Source organism: Octodon degus, unplaced genomic scaffold (genome assembly GCF_000260255.1).
Source record: "Octodon degus isolate 3935 unplaced genomic scaffold, OctDeg1.0 scaffold00027, whole genome shotgun sequence".
Lineage (NCBI taxonomy): Eukaryota > Metazoa > Chordata > Mammalia > Rodentia > Octodontidae > Octodon > Octodon degus.
In genome coordinates, this window is record NW_004524603.1 from 2269179 (window position 1) to 2296697 (window position 27519).

Genomic DNA, 27519 nt, shown 5'->3' on the forward strand with positions numbered 1-27519 from the left:
TGCTTTAAGTGTTTTTCTGAACTATATCCAGATTCTAAAGCGCTATAGTGCAACTAACAAATTTTTGTGCTGTCCCTTTCTAAAATGTTAGGATTACTTGCATGTAAATAACAGTAATATCTGGGGCCGGGGAGATGGCTCAGTAGGATAAGCGCTTGACTGGCAAACGCAAGGATCTGAGTTCAATCCCCGGTTCCGCCAAAAAAAATAAAATAAAAAAATAGCAGTAATATCTGGAAATGACTGGTATGGAACACACAACTTATTTGGTAAGAAAAAAAAAATGGCAAACAATAGTCTGAGAATATTTTTCTTTTACAAAATAACTGTAACAAGGTATTTTTAAAGCTTTGCAAATATAAGGCCCATTACAGGACAATATGGAATTGGTTGTACAGTCTTACTCTCTGTCACCACGTGGAAATGTTCACCTCACAGACAGTCTTAAATGAAGGATATTAGCTGGAGAATACTTTGTAGTTATACCTAGCATGCACGGTCTTTAGGCTAAAGCAGTAAAAATTCACATATTACAGATGCCACAAAGCACATATTACAGATGAGATACAGCACAACATTAAACCTGGAAGTCTACACACAGATCGTGAAAAATCCTAACTGAAATGAACACAGCCTTACACTTAGGGCTTGCACTGCTTGCAAACACCACCTGATGTCCGCTTCCTGGAACAACAGAACAGACAGCTCTGAACTACTGGGCTTACATATGAAGGAAAGGGGTCAATGATGTCCTATCAGAGAACACTTTCATGTTCTCGCTCAAAAGTCAACCACCCCCTTATACGTATGTTCCAGTGGCACCGTTCAGCTGCTCAGCTGGGTTTCAGGAGAGAAGGACTTCCACCCTGCAGTGGCTGATACCCTGTGTCAACCTGACTGGGGGAGGGCCGCCAGAGCGACCCAGCACATAAAGGATGTACAGAGCAGCTGAGGAAGGCTTCTGAGGGACTTCCTTGGATCACTGCAGTCAGGCCACTCCGGAGCTCGGATCTTTGCAGCAGCTGCTGCTGCCACTTCCTCAGAGGAGCTCTGGTCTTCACAGTCAGATCAGAATAGAGAGGGACTGGCCAGAAGCCGCAGCTGCTGCTCCTCCCTTTGCCCTTCACTGTTTTCTGCTGCCAGGAGTGCTGCTCTCTGCCATGCGCTGCTCTGCTGGGAGCCAGCTGAGTATAGACTGAAACCTCCACAGACTGTGAGCTACATAAACCTTTCCTTCCTTCATTCTGGGTGTCAAGTATTTCGTCCCAGCAATGAGTAAAAAGTAACTGAGACATACCCCAAGCACTCCTCACATGCTGTGGATTAATTTATTTTCTGAATATGCAGTCTTAGACCATCCCTGTGAAAATTGAGGGAAAAAATTCACAAATCCTTCTGTAATTTCCAGGATCCTAGTTGGGAAAAAAAGCAAGCCACCTAATATACTTACAGGAAAGCCCCAAAATTCTACTTCTAACTCAAACCATATTCAAAATACAAACCAAGGCTGGGGATACAGCCCAGTGGCATAAGCACATACCTACAAGCACAGGGACCTAAGTGTGCTTCCCAGTACCAAAATAAATTTAAAAATAAACAAATACCAACAATTATGCATGAGGTTCCTTAACAGTCAACATTATTACATACTAGAACTAAGTGTTTTTAAAGATGACACTGAGACTAAGAATGTGATCAAAGACTAAAATGCCGAAACTCCCTTCTACATTTTGAGAACTCACTACTTCCATGCAACCCTTGACAGACAGAAATGGCAGGCACCACATTATTTGATTTCTCTTCTTAAAGAACTGAATTTTCTCAAAATTTATCAATGCTAAAAAAAGTTTTTAAATCAAAATGTTAAAAAAAATGTTTAAAAAATCCTTACCATATGAGATAACATATACACTCTGGTAGCAAGATACTTTAATCTCATTACCAAAAGCAGGCAAACAGATCTATGGACTCAAAATGAACGCAATCACATCTGTGCAGACCCTAAGGTTGCTGTTTCTCTCACCAGCAGTACACAAACTGACCGGCAACAACTCCTGCAATTTCTAGCTTTCCAACACTGCAGCCCTTCTGACTTTCAGGGAGCCTGTGCCTGACCTGTGAAGTTAAGTCTCTGGTTTGGGGAAGCATTAACAACCTCTCAGGAAACCAATCTACTGATGGTCAGAAAATCCCTTTTTCTTAAACGCAGGTATAATCCTAACTTAGCAGTTCCTGGAGAACCCGTCAGGACTCACTAATCTAGAGCAAAGAAATGTACCTTAAGCAACATCTTCACTTGTCCTATTACTAGCAAAACAACCGCCTTCTTCATGAAAGCATTTCAGTCCCTTTTTAGGTTTTTTTTTCCCACCATAATTTTATTGACAAACAAATAGCAATGAGACAGTTTCAAATCAAATTGGTAGGACAGTTTCAATAATTAACACATTGCATACATTCTTCCTAGTGGTTAATTGCTGTACAACATGCAGACATGATATGCTATTTACAAACACCATTAGAACAAATCACTCTACTCATTAAGAGAATGTAACTATATATCTATCCTAGCCACTTTGAATACACAGATACACAATGGACATTCATCTGTATCCCCTTTTTTTGTTAAGTTCCGTTATTTGAATATTATAGGTGTGTAAACTCAGCAAAATATTCTAAAAGAGTCCAGTAGCCCATAATAGTATTGGGTCTTCCACTTGACTGGCAATGTCAGAAATTGTTGACCTGAGTCCCCTACAGCTCAACATAACAGCATGGCTTTACTTCTTATATATCATTTTTATGCTTTTCTGATGGATGGTTAAGACCAAGGTAAAGCAGGACCTATGCAACAGGAGTTGTAGCTTTTGGGTCTGATAAGGTCAGTGAAATCCCCTCAGGATTTATCCTGAGATCCTGTACCTCAGATTGGAGAACCTCTGTCAGTGTCAGCCATGTGGATGAGTCATGGCCATTGCTGGGCCAATGTGCTCTCTGTGAAAGCCTGTGAGAATGTTTTCTCTTCATGTGACTCTCCTTAGGCACACTATACATCATCGATCACTTTCCTCTTTGGCCCCATAATCCCCTGATCAGAAAATTTGGGACACTACTGAGTTATATGACATTACGTACAAGTTCTCATATGTCCTGAGTCGTAATTGACCTTAGAAGGTTAGGGCCAAAATGTTGGCTTTCCTTGTAGCCCTCCTTTTTCTCTAATTTTGGTCTGCAAACTTAGGTTGTTAACCATCCAGAGGACAAGCTTATTGTTATTACCATACAACTTAGGCTGTTAAGCTTAACCTCACTATCTGTCTGCATATCAAACATCTTAGGCATAATATGGAAAAGGTGTTTTTCCTCAAGTATTGATATGTTGAACTTTAAGTTCCTACAGAATATGATAAAAAACATTTAAAAATTAGAATATATTTTAAAAATATAAAGAATTATATACTTCTTATGTTTACACATAAATCCAAAAATCTCACCATATACAACCTTGAAGCAGGACAGTCCCACAATATTCCTTTTCCTGTCTCTTGCTCCTTTTTAGGTTTCAAAGAACAGCAGGCCATCGGCAGGGCTCAGGCCTGCAGCCACACTGCTCCTAAGGACCCCAGCCCTCTTCCCTCCCATTTCCAAGGAGTGACTTCCCCAAAAGCAGCCAAGCTCTCCAATGTCTTGCCGCAGTATAACATCACTATAAAGATATTGGGCGGCTTCAGAAGGTGTAAGTGAAGGGGTGCATCGGTGCGTACATGAGTGCATGTGCACACGTGTGTGTTCTTTTAATAAAAGAATGATTCTAAAAATAAGAAAATGATGCAAGCATCCTTCAAAAAAAGATATGCAGGGATGAAACACAAAAAAGCCACAGATGCAGACCAGCTAATGACATTCCAGAATGAGGGCACTATCAGTGCTCAGGTTAGAATAGGAGGAGGAGGTGGACACTGGCAGGGCAGTGTGGGCGGGGAAGCAGCACAGGAGGCGAGGTGCCCAGCAAGTCCACCACAGCCAGCAGCCACCTGGATGCGGGGGAGCGGTACCCATGTGTTCTGCCGGCTGCCAGCCTCGCAACCATGGGAGCACCCAGAGCTCTGCTCTCACGTGTCCGGTGGCCAGCATCCTCACGCCGAGCCCAGCTCCTGAGGGCCACAACTGCGAGGAGCTCCCCAGCTTATTACAACCCAGATCACTCAGTTTCTACTGCTATGTGGCCAATTCCTCTTCAAGTACTTTTGTTTTTCTAGCCTCCCATGTTAAGATAATTGCTCTTGAATTCAGATTCACTTTCTTAGAAACAATGCTGTCCCTAGGAAATTGGTTCACACAAACTGGTAACCTTCACACCACAACCTGAGCAAGTCCAGAGAAATCTTGGCCAAAGGTGGAGAAAAAAGCAACTCGACAGGAAAGAGAGAGAAGGGTGAGTACAAAGCAGACTCTATCTCCTGCGCAGCAGCATTACATGAAAAGATAGCTCACTGCCGCTCACTTCCAGGCCTGCAAGCTTTGTGTCCACCGCAAGACTGGTCCTTGCCCCTCCAACACACATGCTCACATTCTGGGTTAAAAACAACTACAAACAATGCTTCCTAACATAAAGTGAGGGGTGAGAGCCTGACACTGACTGGTAGCTAGGCCGGTGGTGGTGAACCTTCTAGACAAGTGCTCAAACTGTAAGCCAGAGCCCATTTCCTTATCACAAAGTACCAACACTAGGGGGCCGGGGAGATAGCTCAATTGAATAAGCGCTTGCCTGGCAAGTGCAAAGGCCTGAGTTGAATCCTCGGTTCCGCAAATACACACACACACACACACACACACACACACACACACAAAGTACCAACACTGCAATTAAATCCAAAAACTACTGCAGCTGTAGTTTAGAAAAAAAAATTCACACATTAATATCCTTTGCCTTCAGGGGCTGGTGAGATGGCTCAGTGGTCTAAAGCACCTACTTAGAACAAGCTTAGCAAAGCACAGGAACCGCGGTTCAATCCCCCAGCCCCACATTCCAGCCAGCCCCGCCCCTGGTGGGCTGAGCTGGCCACACACACACACACACAATAAATAAATAAATAAATAAATAAATAAATAAATAAATAAATTTTTAAAAAAATATCCTTTGCCTTCAAAGAAAAATGATACGTATGCCACAGGTTTGCCACCAGTGAGCTAGACCACAACCACAGAGCAGGCACAGACTGTTGTCCTGTCGCTCTCACCCTCTGCAGGGTGAGACTACAGTTAATATAGTGTCCTGCTGTCCAGACACTCCGCATATCTGGACTTCAGACTACAGTTAATATAGACTACAGTTAATATAGTGTCCTGCTGTCCAGACACTCCACATATCTGGACTTCAGACTACAGTTAATATAGACTACAGTTAATATAGTGTCCTGCTGTCCAGACACTCCGCATATCTGGACTTCAGCCCGGACAGCAGCAGCACTTGAGTCGGCACAAAGCTTAGCTCTCTGGACAGCTAGGAGAGGGTTGAAAAACTTAATGAAGTCCTGGAGGCAATTCCAGGCAAGCACTCCTACCAAAGACTGCAAGCCAGCCTCTCTCTGGCGAGTCTGCCACTCAGGTAAGCTTGAGAACCACTGCTCGGTGGGAAGGGACACTGGAGCCTACTGCAGGCGAGGCATGGGGTCCTTGCTGTGAGCCACAGCCCTCTCAGCACACCCCAACAACAGTGTGCTCAGAGTGACGGCTCATTAGCTGTATATCAAGTTCCTCACTCAGCACCAAAAGGAAGGCAAACAGAAGCGGAAAGCCCAAAAGAGGGGCCATGAGGGTGCTGGCGATGCACGGTCAACCCGATTTGGTCCACAATCGCCACCAGTGACTCCAAGGTCTTTGGGAGGTCCCCCGCACCCGACTACCACCCTGCCCGGAACCACCAGGAAAGCAGACTGTAGGAAAGCAGCTCTAGACCACAGGTGGCAAAAGAAAACTACTAAAAACAAGCAATCTCACAGTTTTTATTCAAACTGCACTTGCAGACAAAAGGGCCTTTACAGCACTGTCTCCCGAGCACTGGTCTCTGGCAGACAATCCACCTTACAGGAACAGCCATGATCACCTGTGGGAAGCCCTCTTTCTTCGTGTGATTAATTTTAACAAAACTACAAACAAATGTGAAATGAGATGAAGAGGGATTAAGACAAGCAAGTTACCCAAAGTTTCTGGAATGTTCCTTCTCTCTCTAGTTACATCCGATAGCCTAATAATTGTTCCTTCTTTCCTTTCAGTTTTGAAACGCAACCGCCCAGATTCTTCATCCTCATCATCTTCCTCATCGGATTCTTCTTTTATGTCCTTCTGGATTTCCAGGGTTTCCATACCTCCCTGCAGAAAGCAAATGGAGAGGGAAAGTGATTTTCTGTTCATACAAGCTTACTGTTGAAGAACGCCAAAATACATTAGGCTGCTTATACCCGTGGTGTGAACATTATTTCATAACGTCCTCTCCTGGAGCCACAAGAAACACTGAACTGACCCAAGGAAAAAATAATTTCCAGTGTTAAAAATTAATATTGGAAAAATCTCAAAGTCCTGCTTATAGTTAATATAGTGTTCCACTGTCATGTCTAATCAACATCATTGCAAAACACAACAGAAGTGGCTCAGTGGTCTAAAGCACCTACTCAGAACAAGCTTGGCAGAGCACAGGGACCGTGGTTCAATCCCCCAGCACCACATGCCAGCCAGCCCCGCCCCCTGGTGGGCTGAGCTGGCCACACACACACACACACACACACAAATAAATAAATAAAATTTAAAAAAAAAAAACACACAACAGAACTTGAACAGAATAGAATTTCAACCTAAGTTAAAACTTAAATATTCCATCTAAGTTAAACAAAAGAATTCTCTGAGTCCTGCACACCCCACCCTGCACCTTCAATTACATGACACCTCACGCTTCCGATTACACGGGCTCACTTCCACCTCATGCCAGGGGAGCGGGCAGCACTGCCATGGGGCTCGCTGCTGCTGCACTGGCCTCCCCACGCAAGCTCCCGCCTCCTCGCCCTCCTTGCTGCTGGCGGGCTTTCTCTGAGCCCTAGGGCTGCACCCAATTAAAGTACTGCTTTCTCCAGCACCTCCCCCAAAACCAACTTTTATTTATTTTTTTGGCAGAACCAGGGATTGAACTCAGGCCCTTGCACTTGCCAGGGAAGCACTTATTCTACTGAGCCATCTCCCCGGCCCTATTCTGTTGTTATACTGGTACCCCAAACTTCCTCTAGTCTCACTCCAAACTAAAGTAGCTTCCTCAAAGACAGTTCTTCCAGGGGCTGGTGAGATGACTCAGTGGTCTAAAGCACCTACTTAGAACAAGCTAAGCTAAGCAAAGCACAGGGACAGCGGTTCAATCCCCCAGCACCACATGCCAGCCAGCCCCGGCCCCTGGTGGGCTGAGCTGGCCACGAAAGAAAGAAAGAAAGAAAGAAAGAAAGAAAGAAAGAAAGAAAGAAAGAAAGAAAGATAGATAGATAGATAGATAGATAGATTGATTCTTCCTGCCGAGTATCACTTCATTTCTCCACAAGTCAGGCTCAGGGATCACTCTTAAGTGGAAGATAGGTGTTGACTGAGTGTGAAGTTCACTTAAACACTGTAATTTAATGAAAGAAGAATCTGTGTCTCTATTCTATGATGAATAATTTTTAAATTGTCTTTACTAGTAACTGCTGTATTAAACTCACAAGTGAAAGAAAAAAACTATGACACTATCTCATTCTTTCCTTTCTCAACATTTTCCACGGGGGTGGGGGTGGGGGAGTACAAATGCACATACTCTGCAGTAAGCCCTTCAAGCAGAAATACACTAGAAGGATGGCTGCAAACCACAGCTTCCTTTCTGCCTGAGTGCAATACTCCTTTGGATGCCCAATGGTCAGCTACTGGAGCACCTACAGCAGCCAGCCTTGAGCTCCTACTGGTGTGCTGCCAAACGGCCCTCTTCCCGGGTCTATGAAATCTGAGAGAGGGGCCTGAGAGAAATGTGGGAGGCCACGCCCTCTCGGCTGCTCTCTGCAGCAGGCTACTCTCCTCAGCACTTACCTCGGGACATATGTCCCTTGCTGGGAAGACTGCTCAAAGCAGATTCTGGCTGAGCATGGCTGAGTGGGACCCCGAAGTCCGCATTTCTTCCTCTTAGATGTTCCAGATTCCACAGAACACAGTGAACAAAAAAGCCGCACCACATGTACAAAGATCTAATACAGCAACTGTTGCAACTATAGCTCCCAAGACTTCCCAAATTCAAAGTAAACATAGCAGTACTAAAACTTAGTTTATTCTCCATCCAAGAAATCTAAAGAGGACTATGAACTGAAAACTATTTCTGAAACAAATACTACAGTCCAACAACAAAAGAAGGCAATAAAAAACAGACTGTCATCCAGCAGTCCCGCTTCTAGGGGTTTACATTAGAGAAATGATTCCCTTGTATTCAAGTACAATCCTGCAGGGAAATGCTTACAGCTCTATTCCCGAACACCAAAACTAAGAACACATGGCCTTCAAGGAGTGTGGATGGAGGCACATGTTATATCCAAACCCTAAAGTGCGGCTAGCAATTAAAAGGTATGAACTTTGGAGGGGGCTGATCTAAAGATCAGCCCCCTCCAAAATCACATGCTGCAATGACTCCATTTATGTGACATTCCCCAAGAGACAAAACCACCTTACTGGTGTCCAGTGGTCAGGAATGGAGGGCAGACGTAATTAAAAAAGGACAACCCAAGGGTAGTTTCTAGACTGCTAGCACTGTCCTACAAGGCAAACTTCTGGCCCAAGTCTCGTAGGCCAAGCAGGCCCTGACCCACATACCAGGAGTCCAGCCAGGCCTGAACTGACTACAGCTATGCACGCATAATGAATGACGGCACCTGTCACCTCCCAACCACCTAACAATTCACTGTGACAGATACATTCCTTTAATACTGTTACTAACCTCTGGTCTAAGAACAGGACTCACCTTTGACCATATCACCAAAAGAACTAACTAACTCCGCAAAAAAAAAAAACAAACCCCCAAAAAAAAAAAAAAAAAAAAAAAAAAAAAACTAACTAATTTACCAAAATACCAATCTTTGCATAATTTCACAAACAAAATTCTATTCACAAGCAAAGCTTTGCTAAAAACAGAAGCAAATTACAACATAAAAATTTATTATGATTCTACTGTATAAGAATTTAGTTTTATATTTTACATTGAAATCCTCTCTTCTCTTCTCTTCTCTTTTCTTGGTGGAACCGGGGCTTGAACTCAGGCCCGTGCACTTGCCAGGGAAGCGCTTATCCCACTGAGCCATCTCCCTGACCCCTGTATAAGAACTTAAACATATAAACTTATTCCCTTGTGGATATCACTGAAAGTATTCAAAACTTTGACTTTTTTACTTACTGATTATGCAAACCAGAAAGATTTAGTTCTTACAAAAATCACCATGAAAGTACAGGTTTTATACTTTCATTTCATGACAAATATTACCAGAAATATTCAAAGGTTTGATTTACAGGCACCAACTGATTTTGAAAACCTGGACTTTGGTGCACAGAAGGCGCATCCAGATGGCCGAGTGGTAAATGGCAAAGAAAAGAAAGGCCTCTCCGAGTTAACACCCAGACACCGGAATTACCACAGGTAATCTACCATACGAAATTTATAAGCATTACCGCAGGAATTAAACTAAGCAAGCAAAAAGAAAGAAGGATGATTAGAAGACAGTTAAACAAGACGCAACACCAGAGGCAGGCCCAGGGCGCAGTGAGGTACAACAATCCCAGAGCTACCCACCTCCACACTCTGAAGTGGTTACCATAAACAACTAAATGAGCCTCCAGAAAAAGAAAACCAAGTAACTTCTTTACAAAAGCAAGGGGCCACCAGAAAGCAATGCAGGAGCTGCTGGATGAAGCAGAGAGCAACTCAGGGCTGGAGTCTGAAAAAGCAGGAGATAGCACAAAGGATGTTTTTTAAAAAACTGTTCGGATGTCATGGGACAAAACTTCTCTGGTAGAAAAAAAGATTTCGACATATATAAGTGAGATATACAGAACTTCAGTTAGCCATGATAAAAAAAACCTAGTCTGACATATTGTAATCTATATCCCAAAATTCAACACAAGCAAAGAATCTTAGAAGACGTTAGGGAAAAGAACCAAATCACCTATGGATGTTCTCCAAAATACACCACGTAAGACTTCACAGAACACACTTATGTAAACCCAAAAAAGTTGAAATTATTCCATGAATACTGTCAGACCATAGTATAATGAACAGAAAATTAATAGCCAAAGAAACCACAAGAACTTCATAAACACAAAAAAATTAAATATCACCCTCCTGAACGACAGGTCACTGATGAAATTTAAAAAGAAATGAGACAGTTTCTACAATTAAGTGATGACAATAGAACATATGGAACTTATGGGTGAAAGCAGTCCTAAGAGGGACATTTGTAGTAGCGAATACCCCTATCTGCAAAATAGAGCAAACACAAACAACGCAGGGCTGGTGAGATAACTCAGCATACTAAAGTGCCTGCTTAGGGGCCCTGGCCCTAGCTCAGTTCTTTAAGTGGCTGCTTCCACAAACCTGTCAGCCTCAGATTGCTGTAGTTCGATCCCCACAACACTCCAGCTAGCCAAAAGTGCCCTGCAGACATTCGAGGAAAAAAAAAAAAAAAAAAAAACACCTTATTCCATTTTAGGGGATGGGGATTTGGCTCAGCAGTAGAATGTTTGCCTAGGAAACTGGAAGCCCTGAGTTCAGTCCTAGGTACAAAAACAAAAATGCATAAAGTGCCTGCTTAGGTAAGTGCAAGGACCACAGTTTTATCTCCAGCATCACATGCCATCAGCCCCACCCACAGGGCGCGCTGAGAGACCACAGAGTCCTGGCAGAGTGGCACACGCCTGTAACCCCAGGACCAAGGACGCTGAAAACAGGAGGATCACTATGAGTCCAAGCTGTGTAGTAAGACCCTATAACAACCAAATACATTTAAAAAACAAAACAAAAAACTCAATGATGAACCTCAAATTTCTAACGCAAGAGAAACAGGCTAAACCAAAAACTCGTATGAGAGAGGAAAAAATTAAAGACCAGACCAGTAATTAACATATTGGAGACTAAAAAAACTACAAAGAATCAATGAAGAGTTGATCTTTCAAAGATTAAATAAAATCGACCAATCCTTATCCAACTTTATAAAAAAGACTCAAATCCATGCAATCAGGAATGAAATGTGTGAAATCACAACAGATCCTGCAGAAATGCAGAAGATCATCTATATCTGCTTTGAAAACTTGCATGCTAATAAGGAAATGTAGAAAAAAACAGCCAGATTCCTCGACACATATGAATTACCAAAGCTCAAGCAAGGATATAAAAATCATTAATAAAGCATGATCTATCAATAAAATCAAAGATGTAATTAAAAACCTACCAACAAAGAAAAGCCCAGGCCCTGACAGATTCACTCTGAATTCTTCAAGAAATTTAGAAAAGATCCAACACTATTAATTCTTAAATTCCTCCAATGAAATTGGAAGGGAAGCAGTTCTCCTGAATTCATTCCTGGAAGCATTATGCTGATACCAAAACTGAAAAAGGACTCAACTAAGAAATTAAGTTACAGGCCAATCTTCCTAAAGAACACAGATGCAAAAAATTCTCATTAAGACAATGGCAAACAGAAGGCATAAAGACTGTACACCATGACCAAGTGGGATTCATCCAGGGATGCAGAGGTGGTCAACATACACAAATCAATAACTGTAACACAGCAGATTAAGAGGCAAGGTCAAAAATCCTAAGTGCATCTTATCAGATGCAGAAAATGCGTCAGACAAAGTCCAGCACTCATTTATGATTCAAAAAAGAAAACCTTACAGAAAACTGGAATAGATGGCCTTTATCTCAATCTGATAAAAGCCATCTATGACAAACCAGCAAGCCAACATCATACTAAAAGGACAAAGACTGAAACCTTTCTAAAATCAGGAACAAGGCAAGGATGTCCATTGTCTCTACTCTTAATTCAATACAACCCTGGAAACTTTAGCTAGAACAATTAGGAAGAGAAAGAAATAATGGGAAAACAATAGGAAAGGAAATAGTTAAACTATCATTATTTCTGGATGACAAAATACTCTAAATAGAAAACTCCAAAAGCCCCACTAAAATACTGCTAGGTTTAATACTACAAATTCAGCAGCATAGCTGGACACAAAGTCAACACTCAAAAGTCAACAGCCTTCTTGTACATGCTCGGCAAATTCACTGGGAGAAATGAGGCAAAGAGCACCTGTTCCAACAGCATCCAAGAAACTGAAATACCTACGAATCAATCTAGTGAAGTAAACTCTACACTGAAAACTACAGTACTCTGAAAAAGGAGATTGAAGAAGACACCAGAAAATGGAAAGATATCCCCGGTTTTGGGTAGGAAGAACCAATATAGTGAAAATGGCCATACTTCCAAAACTGTTCTACACGGGGCCAGGGAGATGGCTCAGTAGAATAAGCGCTTGCCTGGCAAGCGCAAGGGCCTGTGTTCAATCCCCGGTTCTGCCCACCCCCCCCAAAAAAAAACCTGTTCTACAGATTCAATGTAATTCCAATCAAAATTCCAACAGCATATGTCACAGAATTAGATAAAACAATCCTAAAATTCATTGGGAAGTAGAAGAGACCTAGAATAGCACCCGCGATTGTTGGCAACAAAGGTAAAGAAGGGGGCACTACAATCCAAAGATGAAAACTGAACCCATATATTTTTCTATGCACTAAACTAAACTCAAAATGAATCAAAGATCTAAATATTAAAACAGAAACATTAAATCTGCTGGAAGACAGAATAGGTAAAACTCTTGAAAACACTGGTGCAGGCAAAGACTATGGTACAAAACCTTGAGTGCACAGGAACTGTCGCAAAGAATCAACAACTGGGATCTCAGCTTACTAAAAAAGTTCTTATACAGGAAGAAAATCCATCAACAGAATGAAGAGACAACCCACAATGTGGGAATACTTGCCAGCTGCTCCTCATCCGAAGGACTACTACCAAAAACATATAGAAGGGCCCGTCAAGTAGCTCAGCAGATTAAAGCTCCTACAAGCAGGGGCAGGCCCGGGGTTTGATCCCCGGGGCCTACCGTGCCAACCCTGACCCTGGGGACCTGTTGAGACAGCAATTGAGACTGGGCGTGGTGGCATGTGCCTGTAATCCCAGCTCTTAGGAGGCTGTAAACAGGCGGATCATGACAAGTCTGATCGAGTAATGAGATCCTGAACACCCTATAGACCCTTCCCTAAAAATAAAAATAGAGAATTTTTTTTTAAATCAGACCTCCCAAATTTAAAGACCCAATCAAAAAAAGGGCATCTGACATGAATACACGCTTCTCAGCTGAATACAAACAACACACAAATATATTAAAAAAATGTTCAGTCTCACTGGTCCTTTGAGAAGTGCAAACTAAAACAACAATGACATTCTATTTCACTCCAGAAAGAATGGCTATCACCAAGAAATCAAGCAATAACAAACACTGGAGGAGCTGTGTAATAAATCCTTCACTGTTGGCAGGGTAGACAGGTACAACCGCGGTGGAAGTCAGTGTGCAGTCCTTAAAAAAAACTAGAATTGGAGGTTGCATTTTATTCAGCTATTCCCTTGCCTGGTTTCTTCCCAGAAGAATTAAAAACAACATATGCCATTGATATATGTGAACCTATGTTTATAGCAGCACAATTTGTAACAGCTAAATCTTGAAAACAACCCAAATGTCCATCAACTGAGGAATGTATAAAAAAAAGATGTGGTCTTTTTATACAATGGAGTACTGCTCATCCATAAAGAGGGCTAGATTTTTTTTATAGGTAAATGGATGCAACACGAAAGCATACTCGTAAGGGAGGTAACAGGCACACATGTGTAAACAGTGTATCGTCTCCCTAGTGTGAGAAGCTGAAAGAGTAAAGAGTCAATAAGACCCAAAATATATAATAGATATTGTAAAATGGGAAGAAATTTCAATGATAGGGAAATGGAGAAAAGGAAAAAACAAACAAAAAAAAACAGTTAAGATAGTGATACTACTAATTTCTTAGTTCGCTCAAAAGAAAGCTTTGGTTAATACTGTTTGGACAATTAAATGCTACTATCTTCTACTCTGCAACTAATTTAAAGATAACACAATAAATTTCAAAACAAGATAACAGGATAACAGTGAAATTTATTTTTTCTCTTTAAAATTAAAAAAAAAATCTGAGCAACTTTTAGCTCTTAATAAATAGTACATATGAAAATCATTATGGAAGTGCTTAACAAGGCTGCTTAACAAATAGGTATACCTTGGCCTTACCACAGATGTATTTATAAAGAATTAAATGTCCTAAGGGGGAGCAAACACAGACTGATAAATACTTTTAAATTCTCCACTGAATTCTGAAATGAACACGAGTTTAGTGTGTTAAAGGACTCAATATTCAACTCCTGAATCTGAACAGAAACAGTGAGTAAATCTCTGAAATAGGAAAACAAAATCCAAATCAGAAAAAAGAAAAAAAAAAAAAAAACAACCCTGCTTCCAAGTTTTTCATGCTCGGTAACATAGAACAACCAAGTGGAGTGTACCTAGACACACAAGGTGATCATACAAAACTCAATGTAAGGAACCTTAGCCAGAGCCAAAATCGTGTACATGCCTCCGCCTCCAGAAGGTGGAGCTAAGTCCCTTCCCTTGCCCCTTGGAGGGCAGCCTAGACTTAGAAAACTTGCCCAAGATCAGACTAAGGCAAGGACCTGCACTATGAAACACGGGTAACAGGAGCCCGGGGGAGGACGACAGGAGAAGGGCGCTGCAGCTCTGGGGTAGACTTGCCAAAAGCCTCAGTGCAGCCCAACTGTAAGAAAAGTCCAGCCTGCCCGGAAGGTAGACCACAGGACACCCGGAAGGCTGCAGACTAACAAGAAACCTGAGAACAGAAGAGAGACATGACAACCACATGGTAAGCTGGATTTGATCCCAGCCCAGGAGGACACTAGTGGAAAAACTGGCAAAATAGAAATAGTTGGGATTATAATTGTCAAAAAGTTTATTTAATTCATACTAATAAAATAAGGGATAAAAACATTATCTTAATATATATGGAAAAGGTATTGACAAAATTCACCCATTTTTTAAAAATCTCAGCTGATTACAAAACTTCCAGATAGCGTATTTAAGGATGAAATTTTTACTGAGTATCTTTCCCCATAAAAAAAAAAGTGGTAGCCACCTCCCTCTTGGCACCATGGCAGCCCTCAGACTCCTCGTGAAGCCCAAGATCATCAAAAAGAGGACCAAGAAGTTCATCCAGCACCAGTCAGACCGATATGTCAAAATTAAGCGCAGCTGGTGGAAACCCAGAGGCATCAACAACAGGGTGCGGAGGAGGTTCAAAGGCCAGATCCTGATGCCCAACATAGGTTATGGAAGTAACAAAAAGACAAAGCACATGCTGCCCAGTGGCTTCCGGAAGTTCCTGGTGCACAATGTGAAGGAGCTGGAGGTGCTGCTGATGTGCAACAAGTCTTACTGTGCAGAGATTGCTCACAACGTCTCCTCTAAGAACCACAAGGCCATCGTGGAAAGAGCAGCCCAGCTAGCCATCTGAGTCACCAATCCCAATGCCAGGCTGCACAGTGAAGAAAACGAGTAGATGGCCTGTGTGCGTGTTTGTGTTTCAGTAAAATCACAAAAAAATGCAAAAAACAAACAAAAAGACAAGAAAGTTGTCCCACTGGTGCACAGCACTTGCACTGGAGGTCAGTAAGGCAGGAGAAGGCAAGGATGGAAGAAGGGAAAGGAGAAGGGCACAATTAGAATTATTAGATTATAAATGATTAAAATGTCTTTTATTAACAGGCAATAGAATACTTAAGAGGTTAGTTTTCCCCAATTTGATCTAAAGATACAATTCCTTCTCTATCAAAACTCCAACCAGATTTTTTTTCAGGAAATTATTTCTTTACAAGTGCACACACACTCCAATTAGATTTTTTGGTATAAACAAATACATTCCAGAATTTACATGGAAATGCAACGAACTGAGGATATCTAAAATACTCCTTGAAAGGGAAAGAATAATGTTACACCCATCATACTTCTCAACACTGAAAGCCCAAAGTAATTATCTTTTCAGCTGATTAATAGTGAATTTAAGAAAACAAGCTTAAAATACGTGCTGCTAGGGGAAAAAGAAACACACGTGGCTCCAAGTAAGAACTAGTGCAGCCCTGCGAGTGGGTTGGGGGAAGCTCTGTGATGGGAGTGCTTGCCTAAGAGATCTGAGATCCTGGGTTTCATCCCCTAGCACACCACACACACACCCCGAGCAAAAAACACTACAGAAAAATTAAGAGTCAACTTAAGAACAAGCAACATAAACCAAATCAACAACCAAAGAAAAAAGATAGAGGTAACTTCTTTAAAATACTAATTATTAAGGGGCTGGGGAGATGGCTCAGTGGAATAAGCGCTTCCCTGGCAACCGCAAGGATCTGAGTTCAATCCCTGGTTCCGCAAAAAAAAATACTAATTATTAAACTTAACATTAAGTTATAAGGCATATTGTTTAAAAAGAAAGACAACACTTCCAGGTGAGCGATAACAGCAGCAAGAAACCACCAGAGTTCAACCCATATTGCCTGTAATTCTTCGTCTTCGAAAAGAAAAGCACCAAAAAAAAAAAAAAAAAGAAGAAGAAGAAAAGCACCAAATTTTAGCCACCTTCTACTTCCTTTTCATATTTTAAAGGAAAAAATTCCTTTACTGTCAGCTAAATTTTAATAGCAAATATTTTTAAAGTCAGAAGTACTATCATGGGATTGGGGAGATGGCTTAGTAGAAGAAGCCCTTGCCTGGCAAGCGCAAGGGCCTGAGTTCAATCCCCAGTTCCGCCAAAATAAAATGCAAATAAAGAAGTACTATCATATGTAAACTAAGTGATCATGCCAATTACACTGCCAGTTGGGTTGACTCCTGTGATGGGTCATCTCCCCACCTTTTTAATGTCTTCAGCTTTGACTTGGTTCCCTGGCCTAGACACACTCCTCGACACTGGCAGATCTGGGAGGGCAGTGCCTGCACTAGTCATCTCTCTTTTCTTCACACTTCAAGTTTTTTAAACAGTAACAGAGACAGAATGCACAAAAAGAAAATTCGAAGTTAGTATGTGGGAGTGGAAAAGAGTATGTCCAGGAAATGTTCCTGTGTGGATCCAAGGTTACAAGTTCAGATTGAGGCCTTGTGGATGGGGAAGAGGACAGGTAATCAAAATACTTTGTGGGCCGAATTTCTAAAGCCTCAGGGTAACGCCTGAAGAAAATAAAGGGCTGGGCCAGCAAACATCAATTTTCAAGCTCTCAAATAACCAGAAGAGCTGGGGAGATAAGCTCAGCGATCTAAGCTCCTTCCTGGCAAGTGCAAGGATCCGGGTTCAGTCCCTAGTCCCACATGCCATGCCACCCCAGTGTGGGCAGCTGAAAATGGGCCTGGTGTCGCACACCTGTAATCGGGGGGGGGGGGCTGAAACAGGAGGATAACTACGAGTCCAAACTGCGTAGAGAGACCCTGTATTCAATAAATAAATAAATAAATAAATAAATAAATAAATGTGTGTGTGTGTATAAAAACAAGCAGCATTAAAGAAAATGTGGGGGGGAGAGAAAAACACTAAAAATGTTTAAGAAAATCAGTAAAAACCTCAACTACGGAACAGTTTTGTGGCCTACACAACTTGGCCATGGCCAACACTGGGTGACAAGTGAGCTATAACATACTGCAGGCCCACCCAGATCTGTCCATCTGTGAGACGTCTTTAGAGGCGACCTCTTCCTCACAAGACCCAGGGAGCTCCTGGCTGTCTGAGATGCTCTGGGGAGCCATCTCTTTTTCTTCTGCACCACAGGAATTGTAGGAGTCACTTCCAGGTCCTCGTCTCGGTCCAAGAAGCCAGTATTTGTAATCCCAAAGTTATTTATTGGAATCCCATCAAGTTAATTCCAATCTACCATTCTCAGTGCAACCCACGGTAAACACACTAAAACATATTTATAATTATTGGGGAGCCAAAGGGCCCTAAGTCCAGCCATGAAGATGGCTTTCCACAACCAAGAGGCTGACCCAGGGCCTCACGCGGTTTTATTCAGTGGGGGAGTAGCTTGAGGAGGAATGACTGAGAATTGTGGGAAGTAGGTGACTACTGTGAGCTGAACTAGGGGGGTGGCCTGCATTTACCTCTGCCATATGCAGAGAGGATATGCAGAGACAGTAATCTGCTTTATGCTACTGAGCTAGTATCTAATGTTTTGGGGGGGTCTGGTGCTTCAGCTTTGATGCAGTCTTCCAAGCCCCAGGAAGTCATAGCCTCTATCTCGAGGCTCTATCCCAGCCGGTGGCACGGAGCTTTAGCTCTACCATCCTGTACTAGGGAAACACGCATACCACCTTCAAAGACTATCACCAGCGCCTCAGCTAGACCAATACATATTGCTTAAGGCCAACTGAAGGATAAACAGAAGTCCCAGCCAGCTCTGTATGTAACAATATGAGGAAATAGGGTCAGGCTAGTCAAAATGGAGACAGTCGCTCTTCTTTCAAGGAGAGCTGCTCAGGTGGTCCTCCACAGGAATTTGCAAGCATCTTTCTAAGTCCCATGAAGTCAGAAATCAAGCCCTATCCTCTTTGTTTCCTCAACACTTAAAAGGGTATCTATACATTGGAAACCTAAAATATTTGAGTTAATATTCCTAGTTAATAAACACTAACCTATATACCACATTAAGATAACCCCCAAAACCATTTAAAACAGTAACACCCAAAAGGCACACACTACCTGGAAGCCAGTACATCTGAACCCACTTTGCTGCAAGTCTAGGAAGTTGGAATTTTTTACTACACTCATCATTCAAAAAGATGTCTCAACTTATCACTAATGCTAAAAAGATGCCAATTTTAAAGCTGGAGGGAAAACCAGCAATTTTTTTTTTTACTCTTTTTAAAAGTTGAACAAATACCTCTTCAGTCTCAGGAACAACATGGGAACCAGTAATCTCATCTAATCCATCTTCAGCAACACATTCTTCCTGCTCTTGCAGCCCTTGTTGCCCACCATAAGCCTGCAAGTACTCTTCATCCTAACGACCATTAAAGAGAAGACAAGTTTTTCTCACACAGCTTTTTAAGTACTTTTCATCTTTACAGATCATGCTCGTAGCAAGTTTTACCATAGCAACTAACAGACTGCGCACAGGCACTAAGCGCCACCTCTACACACTCAGGAACTAAGCACAGCATGCTCGGGCTAGTTCCCCAGGGCCAGGGCCCTGTCCAAAGCAGCTCTTCTCCAGGTCACCTCCAGGAAAGCAGAAGAAAGCATGCTCATTCTCAGAGGGGCTTGGTAGCAGGAAGGACTGAAATTATTACCAGTTCTCACCAGTTTTAAGGCAATGAAAGCACACTAGGGACAATTCCATCAACTCAATATAGCTGGTTCTTACAAAGAACCATTATAGGTGTTTGTGTCCCAGGCCCCTCCCCTGGGTGACAAGTTCTTTGTGAAACTTAAGAGTTATACCAACAAACAGGCTTCCCTTCTGTGCTCACGCAAGCAAGCAAGAGAGCTGGTTGGAGATCTCCAATCTGCTGAAGAAAGCAGGGCTGCTCCTGGTACTATGAGTGAGCAAGTAGTAATCCCGCTCGGCGAGGCAGGCTTCCCAGCATTCCCAGACATGTGGCAAAAACGAGCAGTCAAGCAATTACAGAGCACGTATCCCAGCAGAGCACACAGCCTACAGAGCTAACAGCCCGCTGTGTGGGGCATGGCCATCTACCTGCACACCAATGAAAGCAGCTGGGCAAAACACCTCAGGTTCCACACCTGCCTTGCCTCAACGCAATACAAACACACTGCCTGCTACTGTGCCCAAGAGCTGTCAGCAACCCTAAAAATCCAATTCCAGTCTTTGACTCACTAGCAGCAGAACAGTCAAATTTCAAAGGCAGTCAGAAAGGCTTATCAAAACCTCCGCAAATATACTCGCAAACATACTCGGGCGTACCAGTCTACACCACTAGGCTCTCACCAGGAAACGGCAGCCTGCTACCCTTTAAAGTGTCAATCTGAAAGGGCTTTTATGACTCAGAGTTTCATGAACTCTCAATGTATGTTCATTTTTATAGCCCTGCGCACAGTGATGGCATGTAAAAATATCACCAACAAGTAACTTTCTAATATTTTCTAACTAAGTAATATATAGACCTTGTTATAAGAGGATACGTTTTAAAATAACAATTTACTCTCAGGAGTAGGACCTGCCAAACTCAGACTTAAGGATCTTTTAGTTTGAAATGTAACAGGAAAGCAGGCCAGAGCACTGCTGTCAGCTCTTCCGGTAGCTGACCTCCGCTTTTCTTCACAGGCAAGCACGACAGCCAAACAAATACAAGGCAGGACCCAGGCTCCAGGCTTCTTAGGGCTGAGTAATATTTGTGTGCCTAGTGCTCGGACATCAGTAAAGACAGATCACACCACTGAATTCACTCAAAGATTATTAACTTACATTATTTCACTGATGTACAGGACAAATCATGCTCCAGGAAATACCTCGGTACTGTTTTCGAAGATCTTGATTTAATCTTTAACAAGGATTTTAAATATACCACTTTAAGAAAGTATACAAACACCAAAAAGCACGTCTCCACCTAGTGAAGATGCCAGTATTAGGCTCCAGAGATGAGCTCCACAAGGCTGCTGCAGTACTCTACTTACCAAACCACAAATATCTTTTCATTACTTTATCAACTCAAAATCACGTATTCAGAAAGAATCCAATCTTTAACTACTGAGACATCCAAGCACACTCATGACTGTAATTAAATATCATAAGGTTCTACATAAAACATTCTTCCAAGAACACACACACACACACACACACACACACTCCCGACCAACATTCAGCAATCTTCAAATGTTTTCCTCAAATGGACACACATTCTGAACGAAGCTATGAAGAGATAAAGAGCCACTCCTGCACAAGTTGGGCTCCCCAGTGGTGCCACCACTCCAAATCCATTTCCACTCTGCTTCACTGGATACTGGTGCTCTAAAAGCCCTAATGTCTACACAACAGCTGGAATCAAGCCTTCCTGCAGGAATATCACTCAGTGCTTAGTTCAAACAACACTTCTCTCATAACAAATGAGCAATCTTATTTGTTCTTCCTTATGGTTCAACATTACAAAGGAAAAAAGAAAATACTACCTACCAAAACAATTTTTCCAAAACAAAAATTAGTACAATCTTTGCTGCCCGATTACAGATAACAAAATTATGTGTGACATTTGTGAAACTAACCTCCAATCTCTTTATTCAGGTTTAGACAGTTCTCAGTTACAAAAAGGATGAATGAACAGGACATCAATCACTTTCGAATATTAGCACCTTAAAGATGTCTTTAGCAGGTCAATAATCTTTTCACCTTAGAAGGACTTTATCAGATCTTGTCTAAAGCCTGGATAAAAGCCCTGCATTAAGTACTTCTAACAATTGACAGCCGTTCTCCACCACACAAAGCTGTTTTCTTCCTTAGGGTGCAATCCTCAAGGTCACCATTATTTGAAGCCTTCCAGAATGACAAAGGAGCATTACCTCTGGCCAAACAAGCTGTCAACATAAACTTTGTCATTGCTCAGATAAAGAAACTGGCAGACAGTGATAATAAGGTCTAATTTCCCTCCTTCCCGAGGGAGGTAAATAGATTTCAAATCAGTCTAGAAACCTGTGCACAGGAAGCCATGTTATCTCTAGCCATACAAAGAAGAAAAGACTCACTGTAAATTCATCTAAAGGCTCATTGATTTCGATGTCCAGCACTTCATCACTGTAGAGCTGCTCCTCCTCCGGCTCTTCCCCATACTCTATTTGATCTTCTGTCAACTCTGTATCGTGGCCTTCGTACTGTCCTTCCTCTGGGTACTCCTGCGTATACAACTCAGGACCATCAGATTTGTGGTACGCTAGCTCATCCTCTCCTTGTTCATATTCAGATTCCTGCTCTCCAGACTGGTCATTAGTGTTGTCAGAAAGTTCAAACGATGTGACCATACCAGATGTTGTATTGAGACTGACAGTGACATCCTGAGAACTGGAGAAGACAGAAATACAAAGAGAGACACACTGAACACGGAGCTCAACATGAAATCACTTTTTGGCATACTACTGTAAACATGTTCTAACAAGACTTGAACTATGGCTGGCAAAGTTATGCCAGCCTTACTCCAACAAGGCTCGAAGCGCAACGCTGGGCGGGAGCCACAAGCGCAGATGCAGAGCCAGCGAGCTGGGCGAGTTGGTGCCCTAGACTGGTGCCCTAGACTCGCAATGAGAACAGAGCCTGTGCAGCGCTCCCAGGGAAGCTTCTGACCAAGAATCCTCAGTCCAGAAGGAAGCAGCAGGTCTGACTGCAGAATCTAAGACGGAAATCAAGCACTTTATATTTTCTTCTAATCCACAGAATGAATGGACAGACTGTGTTGCTAGGAATGCACCGTAAACACAAGAGTATTGCTCCATAAGCAGAAAATCATAACTGGAATGTTATTAATCTACCTAATGTAAATTTATATTCCTATTTATAAGAAAATAAAAATATTAAAAACCTATATGGAAACACACTTGATTGTTGAAATAACTTACAATGCATACTAGTTGCAAGTGTCTTTAAAAAACAGTTGGCAATTTCCAAGTAAAATACAGGTTTTTCACACGTCAAAAAAATCATATCCTATGTCATAATAGCTAAATACCAAACAAACAGATGTAAGGTAACATTTCAAATGCAAGATGGTGCAAATAAATCTATGTTCACACATATTAAGTAGCCAATCTCAACAAAAAATTGAATATATAACAGACTTCAAAACACCAGCTTTAATAAGTGGGGTTTTTTGCAGAACCCAGGATTGAACTGAGGCCCTTGGGCTTGTAAGGCAAGCTCTTATTCTACTGAGCCATCTCCTTGAACCCCAACAAATTTATGACAAGACAAGACTATACAACATGTATTTATTTACATTTACAACCAAGAAGTATTATATATTTTGCCAATGTTTCTTCACAAAATAGAAAAAACATTTCCACCTGCCAGAGTATTATACTAAATATCTCTCTCCAAAATAGTAATTTAACATAAAAATATGTATCAATAAAAATTGTCTAAACAGAAACAAAAGTATAAACATCAACCTGGTGCAAGAGTCTAAGGTAACTATCACTGTCCTTCATCTAACCAAAGCAATTCTTCAAAGGGCAATGTAAGAACAATACTGAGTTGTTATGACCTACACTAACTGAAGTGAAAGCCATCAAACGCAAGGCCTATTCTGATTTTAAGCAGTAGATCTATTTCCATTGCAACGCATATGGATTCTATATCAGAATACACAATAAGCCATTTAGAATGTAATCAAATGCTAAAGATACAACAGCACATTATTTAATTACAACTGTTAATTATAACTTACAAACAGATCCTATTAAAGAACACTTTTAATGAATTAATATTCAGTACCTGAAATTTTCTTCATCTTCATTATCACTCTGTAAAAGGTCATCATTCAGCTCTTCATCTGACAAATCTGACTGATTCTAATTAAAATAAATTTAATTAGTGCCTGTCACTTTCAAAAAAAAAAAACATGTTAAAGGTATAAAGTTATGTTAAATGGACTATTTAAAGCCTTAAGCTATTAAAAATTTGCCATCCAACATTTCTCAGTTTGATGTTACTATGGACAATCAAGAATACCACACAGAGGGGCTGGGGAGATGGCTCAGTAGAATAAGTGCTTGCCTGGCAAGCACAGAGACCTGAGTTCAATCCCCAGCTCTGCCAAACAAACAAACAAACAACAACAAAAAAAAAAAAGATTCCACTCTGAGGAATCTAAAGGAAGAACACCACACAGTGTCCTTAATTTTTAGATGCTACATTTGCGGAAGTACGGAAGTGGTTAAGTGTAATGGTCAGTTTTATTCTAATTCTAACACAAAATGAAAAAGGGTGGGAAATTCTTGAGTGGAGACTTCCAAACAATTGTTCCTTACCATACACACATAAAAAGTGGTTATATTCCAGATATGACTAACTTAGACACATCAGCATCTAAAATCTGAAGACACTTACAGACATGTGGAAATAACACTCTGGAGACCGGCAGTTTTTAAGATAGGCTAATCACCCAACTGAAACGGTAGGGGGCCCTTGACCACGGAAGATCACATGTGAAAGTAAATGCTACAAGCGCTCTCTGGGTCCTAGTCAGTGCTGTGAACACATCCCGCCAGCAAGCAGGGAAGTCACTGATTTAGTAAATAGTTCTAAGTTGTGTTAGATTAACTACATTCCAATTTTTGACTGCAGAGTAAAATCTCACTTCCCTCACCTATTATTAATATGTACTGGGCCAGGGAGATAGCTCAGCGGTCTCAGTACCCGCCTGGCAAGCACAAGGACCAGAGTTTAATCCCCAGTACAGCATGCAGTGCCAGTCCCAAAACCCCAGACACACCATGCCAGCCCCAAAGCCAGGCGTAACGGCGCACACCTGTAATTCCAGGACTGAGGAGGCTGAGATAGGAAGATCACTACGAGTCTGAACTGCGTAGTGAGACCCTGTACCAAATAAATATTTTTTAAAAAATAAAATTATTACTATGAATAAAAGGCATATATAAATTACTAGTCCTCCTCCGAAAGTCAAAGTCACATATATACTTACACATAATTTATTTTATAAAAAGTAAAGATTGCAAAATTAACTTTTCTACTTATTCTGTATCTTACAAAACTAAGACTTTCAAATTTGACTGTCTCTTTCTCTTTATTATAGTATTTTTGATAGCCAAACATAACCACCTACCTATCTATATACTTTCTTCAAGACCACACTTATCAATGGAATTGATACATAAACTTTTTCTTTCTAGTCAGTGGTGAAGATAGAACCCTGGGCCTGGCACATGCTAGTTAAGCCTCTAATACTGAGCTACAGACCTAGTCCTTTATTTAAACTTGTCAAAAAAGAAAAAGAAAAAAAAAAAGGGACCCAATGAATACTAGGTGAGGAAAGTGAGATTTTACTCTTCAGTCTAAAATACTAGAATATGTTTAGTAAACATGTAATAATTTCTAAGTAGCCACCCTTTCTTGTGCCCTCAGCCTTCAGCTGTTGAGCTGGAGGAAAGTGGCGCAGTTCACAGCCAGGCCACAGGTAATGCAACCGTCAGTAAACAGCAGAACACAGAAACTCACCTGAAAGAAATCTAAGCCAAATTCACGTATTAGAGAAAATGCTAATAAGCAACATAGCAAGTTACAAGAGAACTGCACAACTGGTACTTCTACTACAAGATCTTAACAACATTATGAAAAAGGTTAAAAGGGCCAGGTAATCAGATGTGATAATCTAGATAAAAAATATGAATCTATCACACAATTTGAAATATGTATACCACTAATATGATCAATAAATCTTAATCTAAAAGTCTAACAAACTTTAGGGTAACTGATGAAAGAAGTTACCACTAATTTTAGTATTTTTAAAAACTAAGCATAAGGAACTATATTGATATTACAAAAGGACAGCAAGTATTAAGTTGTTAATGCATAAATTTCATTTTTATCTTTTGCTTTGAATTTCCACTCACATATTTATGCTAAAATATATAGAGTATTATATAGAGACTAAAGATAATTGCTTCAAAGTTTTTACTTCATCAAAAAGTTTATAAATACCTACATGATAACCTTTAATCTTACTTAATTGAATGCTTGTTACATTTCAGTGTGGTTTTCTGTTTTTGTTTTGTTTTTTCATGTACTTAGTCAGGGGTCTCACTACGCAGCTCAGCCCCACAGTGATCCTCCTGTTTTCCGCTCCCCAGCACTGGGATTACAGGAGTGTGCCACACACTCAGTGTCACGGCGGCTCAGCACGCCTGCGGTAGGGCTGCCACAGCATGTGGTGCAGGGGCTCAAACCCCAGTCCCTGTGTTTGCCTAAGCAAATATTTAGTCCGTTGAGCTATCTTGCCAGTCCTGCTTCTTATATTTAAGTATGTTTATCTTGAAGCTAATGTATGAATATTCCCATAAAGTAGTTTTCAGAACTAGTACAAAAGACATTAACTTACAAATTTTATATTCCCTTAAGGAGAAGGAAAGCTCTGTATTACTCAGGTCCCAAATTCAGCATGTGCTAGGATGCTTTGGACCTACTGTGAACTAAAATATCTGCTTTAAAGAATTTGCTGTCTGAGGTACAATTACCAGAGAATTTACTAATATAGTATCAGCTCTGTGATGTAAAAAATAATTCAGGGCTGGGGCAGTAACTCAATGTTTAGCATGAAAAGTCCTGGTTTTATTTAACAGAAACAAAATATAAAGAAAATTCAGGGCCAGGGAGATAGCTCAGTAGAATAGGCACTTGCCTGGCAAGCACAAGGGCCTGTGTTCAATCCTCGGTTCTGCGAAAGAAAATTCAGTCTGCAAAATGTTTACGTATACCACTTTTCCAGTCATGCATGCCACGCATTAGCAATGCACTCCTCTATTTTAAGGAACATTAAATAGATCCTGTTTTGTTTCAGAAATACATGTATTGGGCAGAGCTGCATAGTGAGACCCCACACCAAGTATGTTTCAAAGATAGAAAGAGAGAAAAAAAAAAGGGAAAAGAAAAGAAATACATGCATTTCTTACCTTTTTGCCAGACAGCAAATCTTCTCCAAGTAAGTCATCTTCAAGTTCACTGAGAAGAAGAAAAAAAAGATCAAAGTATTATTTCTGTAACATTGGAAATTGTGTCGGTTACCTGGAATTTTTAACGGGCTCTGGAGCTTGGAGACTTTCATGTGAAATGTGTTATACTTTATTAATAATGAAATGGTATTTTTAAATACAGAGAAAACATTCTTTTAGGTAAGAAAAGGCAAGATACAAGAAGTGGCTGACTAAACGTAAATTTTACAATTTAATAGCAAATCTGAATCTCTTACCAGTTAAAAGAAGTAAAACAAGACCACTATATTAGAAATAATATCTAAACTTTCTATCTTTAAGAACTTAGGGTGGCACTGCCGCGGTACTGCTCGCCTAGCCGGCCGCAGCTCAGGTCTCCCCGCCACCCTGGCCATGGCCGCGCTGCTCCCGGCACCCGTGCCTCTGCGCCCCGGGGCCGCCGCTGAGACTCAGGGCCGCGGCCGCCTGCCCGCCCGAGATGCTCCCCAAGGCCGCCGCTGCTCCTGCGGGGTGACAGCTTCCCCGTCACCCGCACACATCCGGCCCCTCCGTCCAGTCTTGGATGCCCAGAGCCGTCAGCAGCCACAAGAGGAGGCCATGAGGGGAAACCTTCCTGGGTTACT

General features: G+C 41.4%; 1 protein-coding gene and 1 pseudogene across 1 annotated transcript in view; one reads left to right on the top strand and one right to left on the bottom strand.

The window, feature by feature from the left end:
- Rbm33 (RNA binding motif protein 33) overlaps positions 1–23734 on the bottom strand; it is a 74179-nt gene extending 50445 nt beyond the window's left edge. The window contains exons 1-4 of the mRNA XM_023712768.1: positions 23664–23734; positions 21926–22238; positions 19110–19229; positions 6201–6372 (exon numbers count right to left, since the gene is read on the bottom strand). Coding sequence (XP_023568536.1) covers positions 6201–6372; positions 19110–19229; positions 21926–22198 — 565 coding nt within the window. The 5' untranslated portion in view covers positions 22199–22238; positions 23664–23734. The remainder of the gene's footprint in view (positions 1–6200; positions 6373–19109; positions 19230–21925; positions 22239–23663) is intronic.
- Positions 15344–15727, top strand: LOC105741899 (annotated as a pseudogene).
- Positions 23735–27519: the final 3785 nt, after the last annotated feature.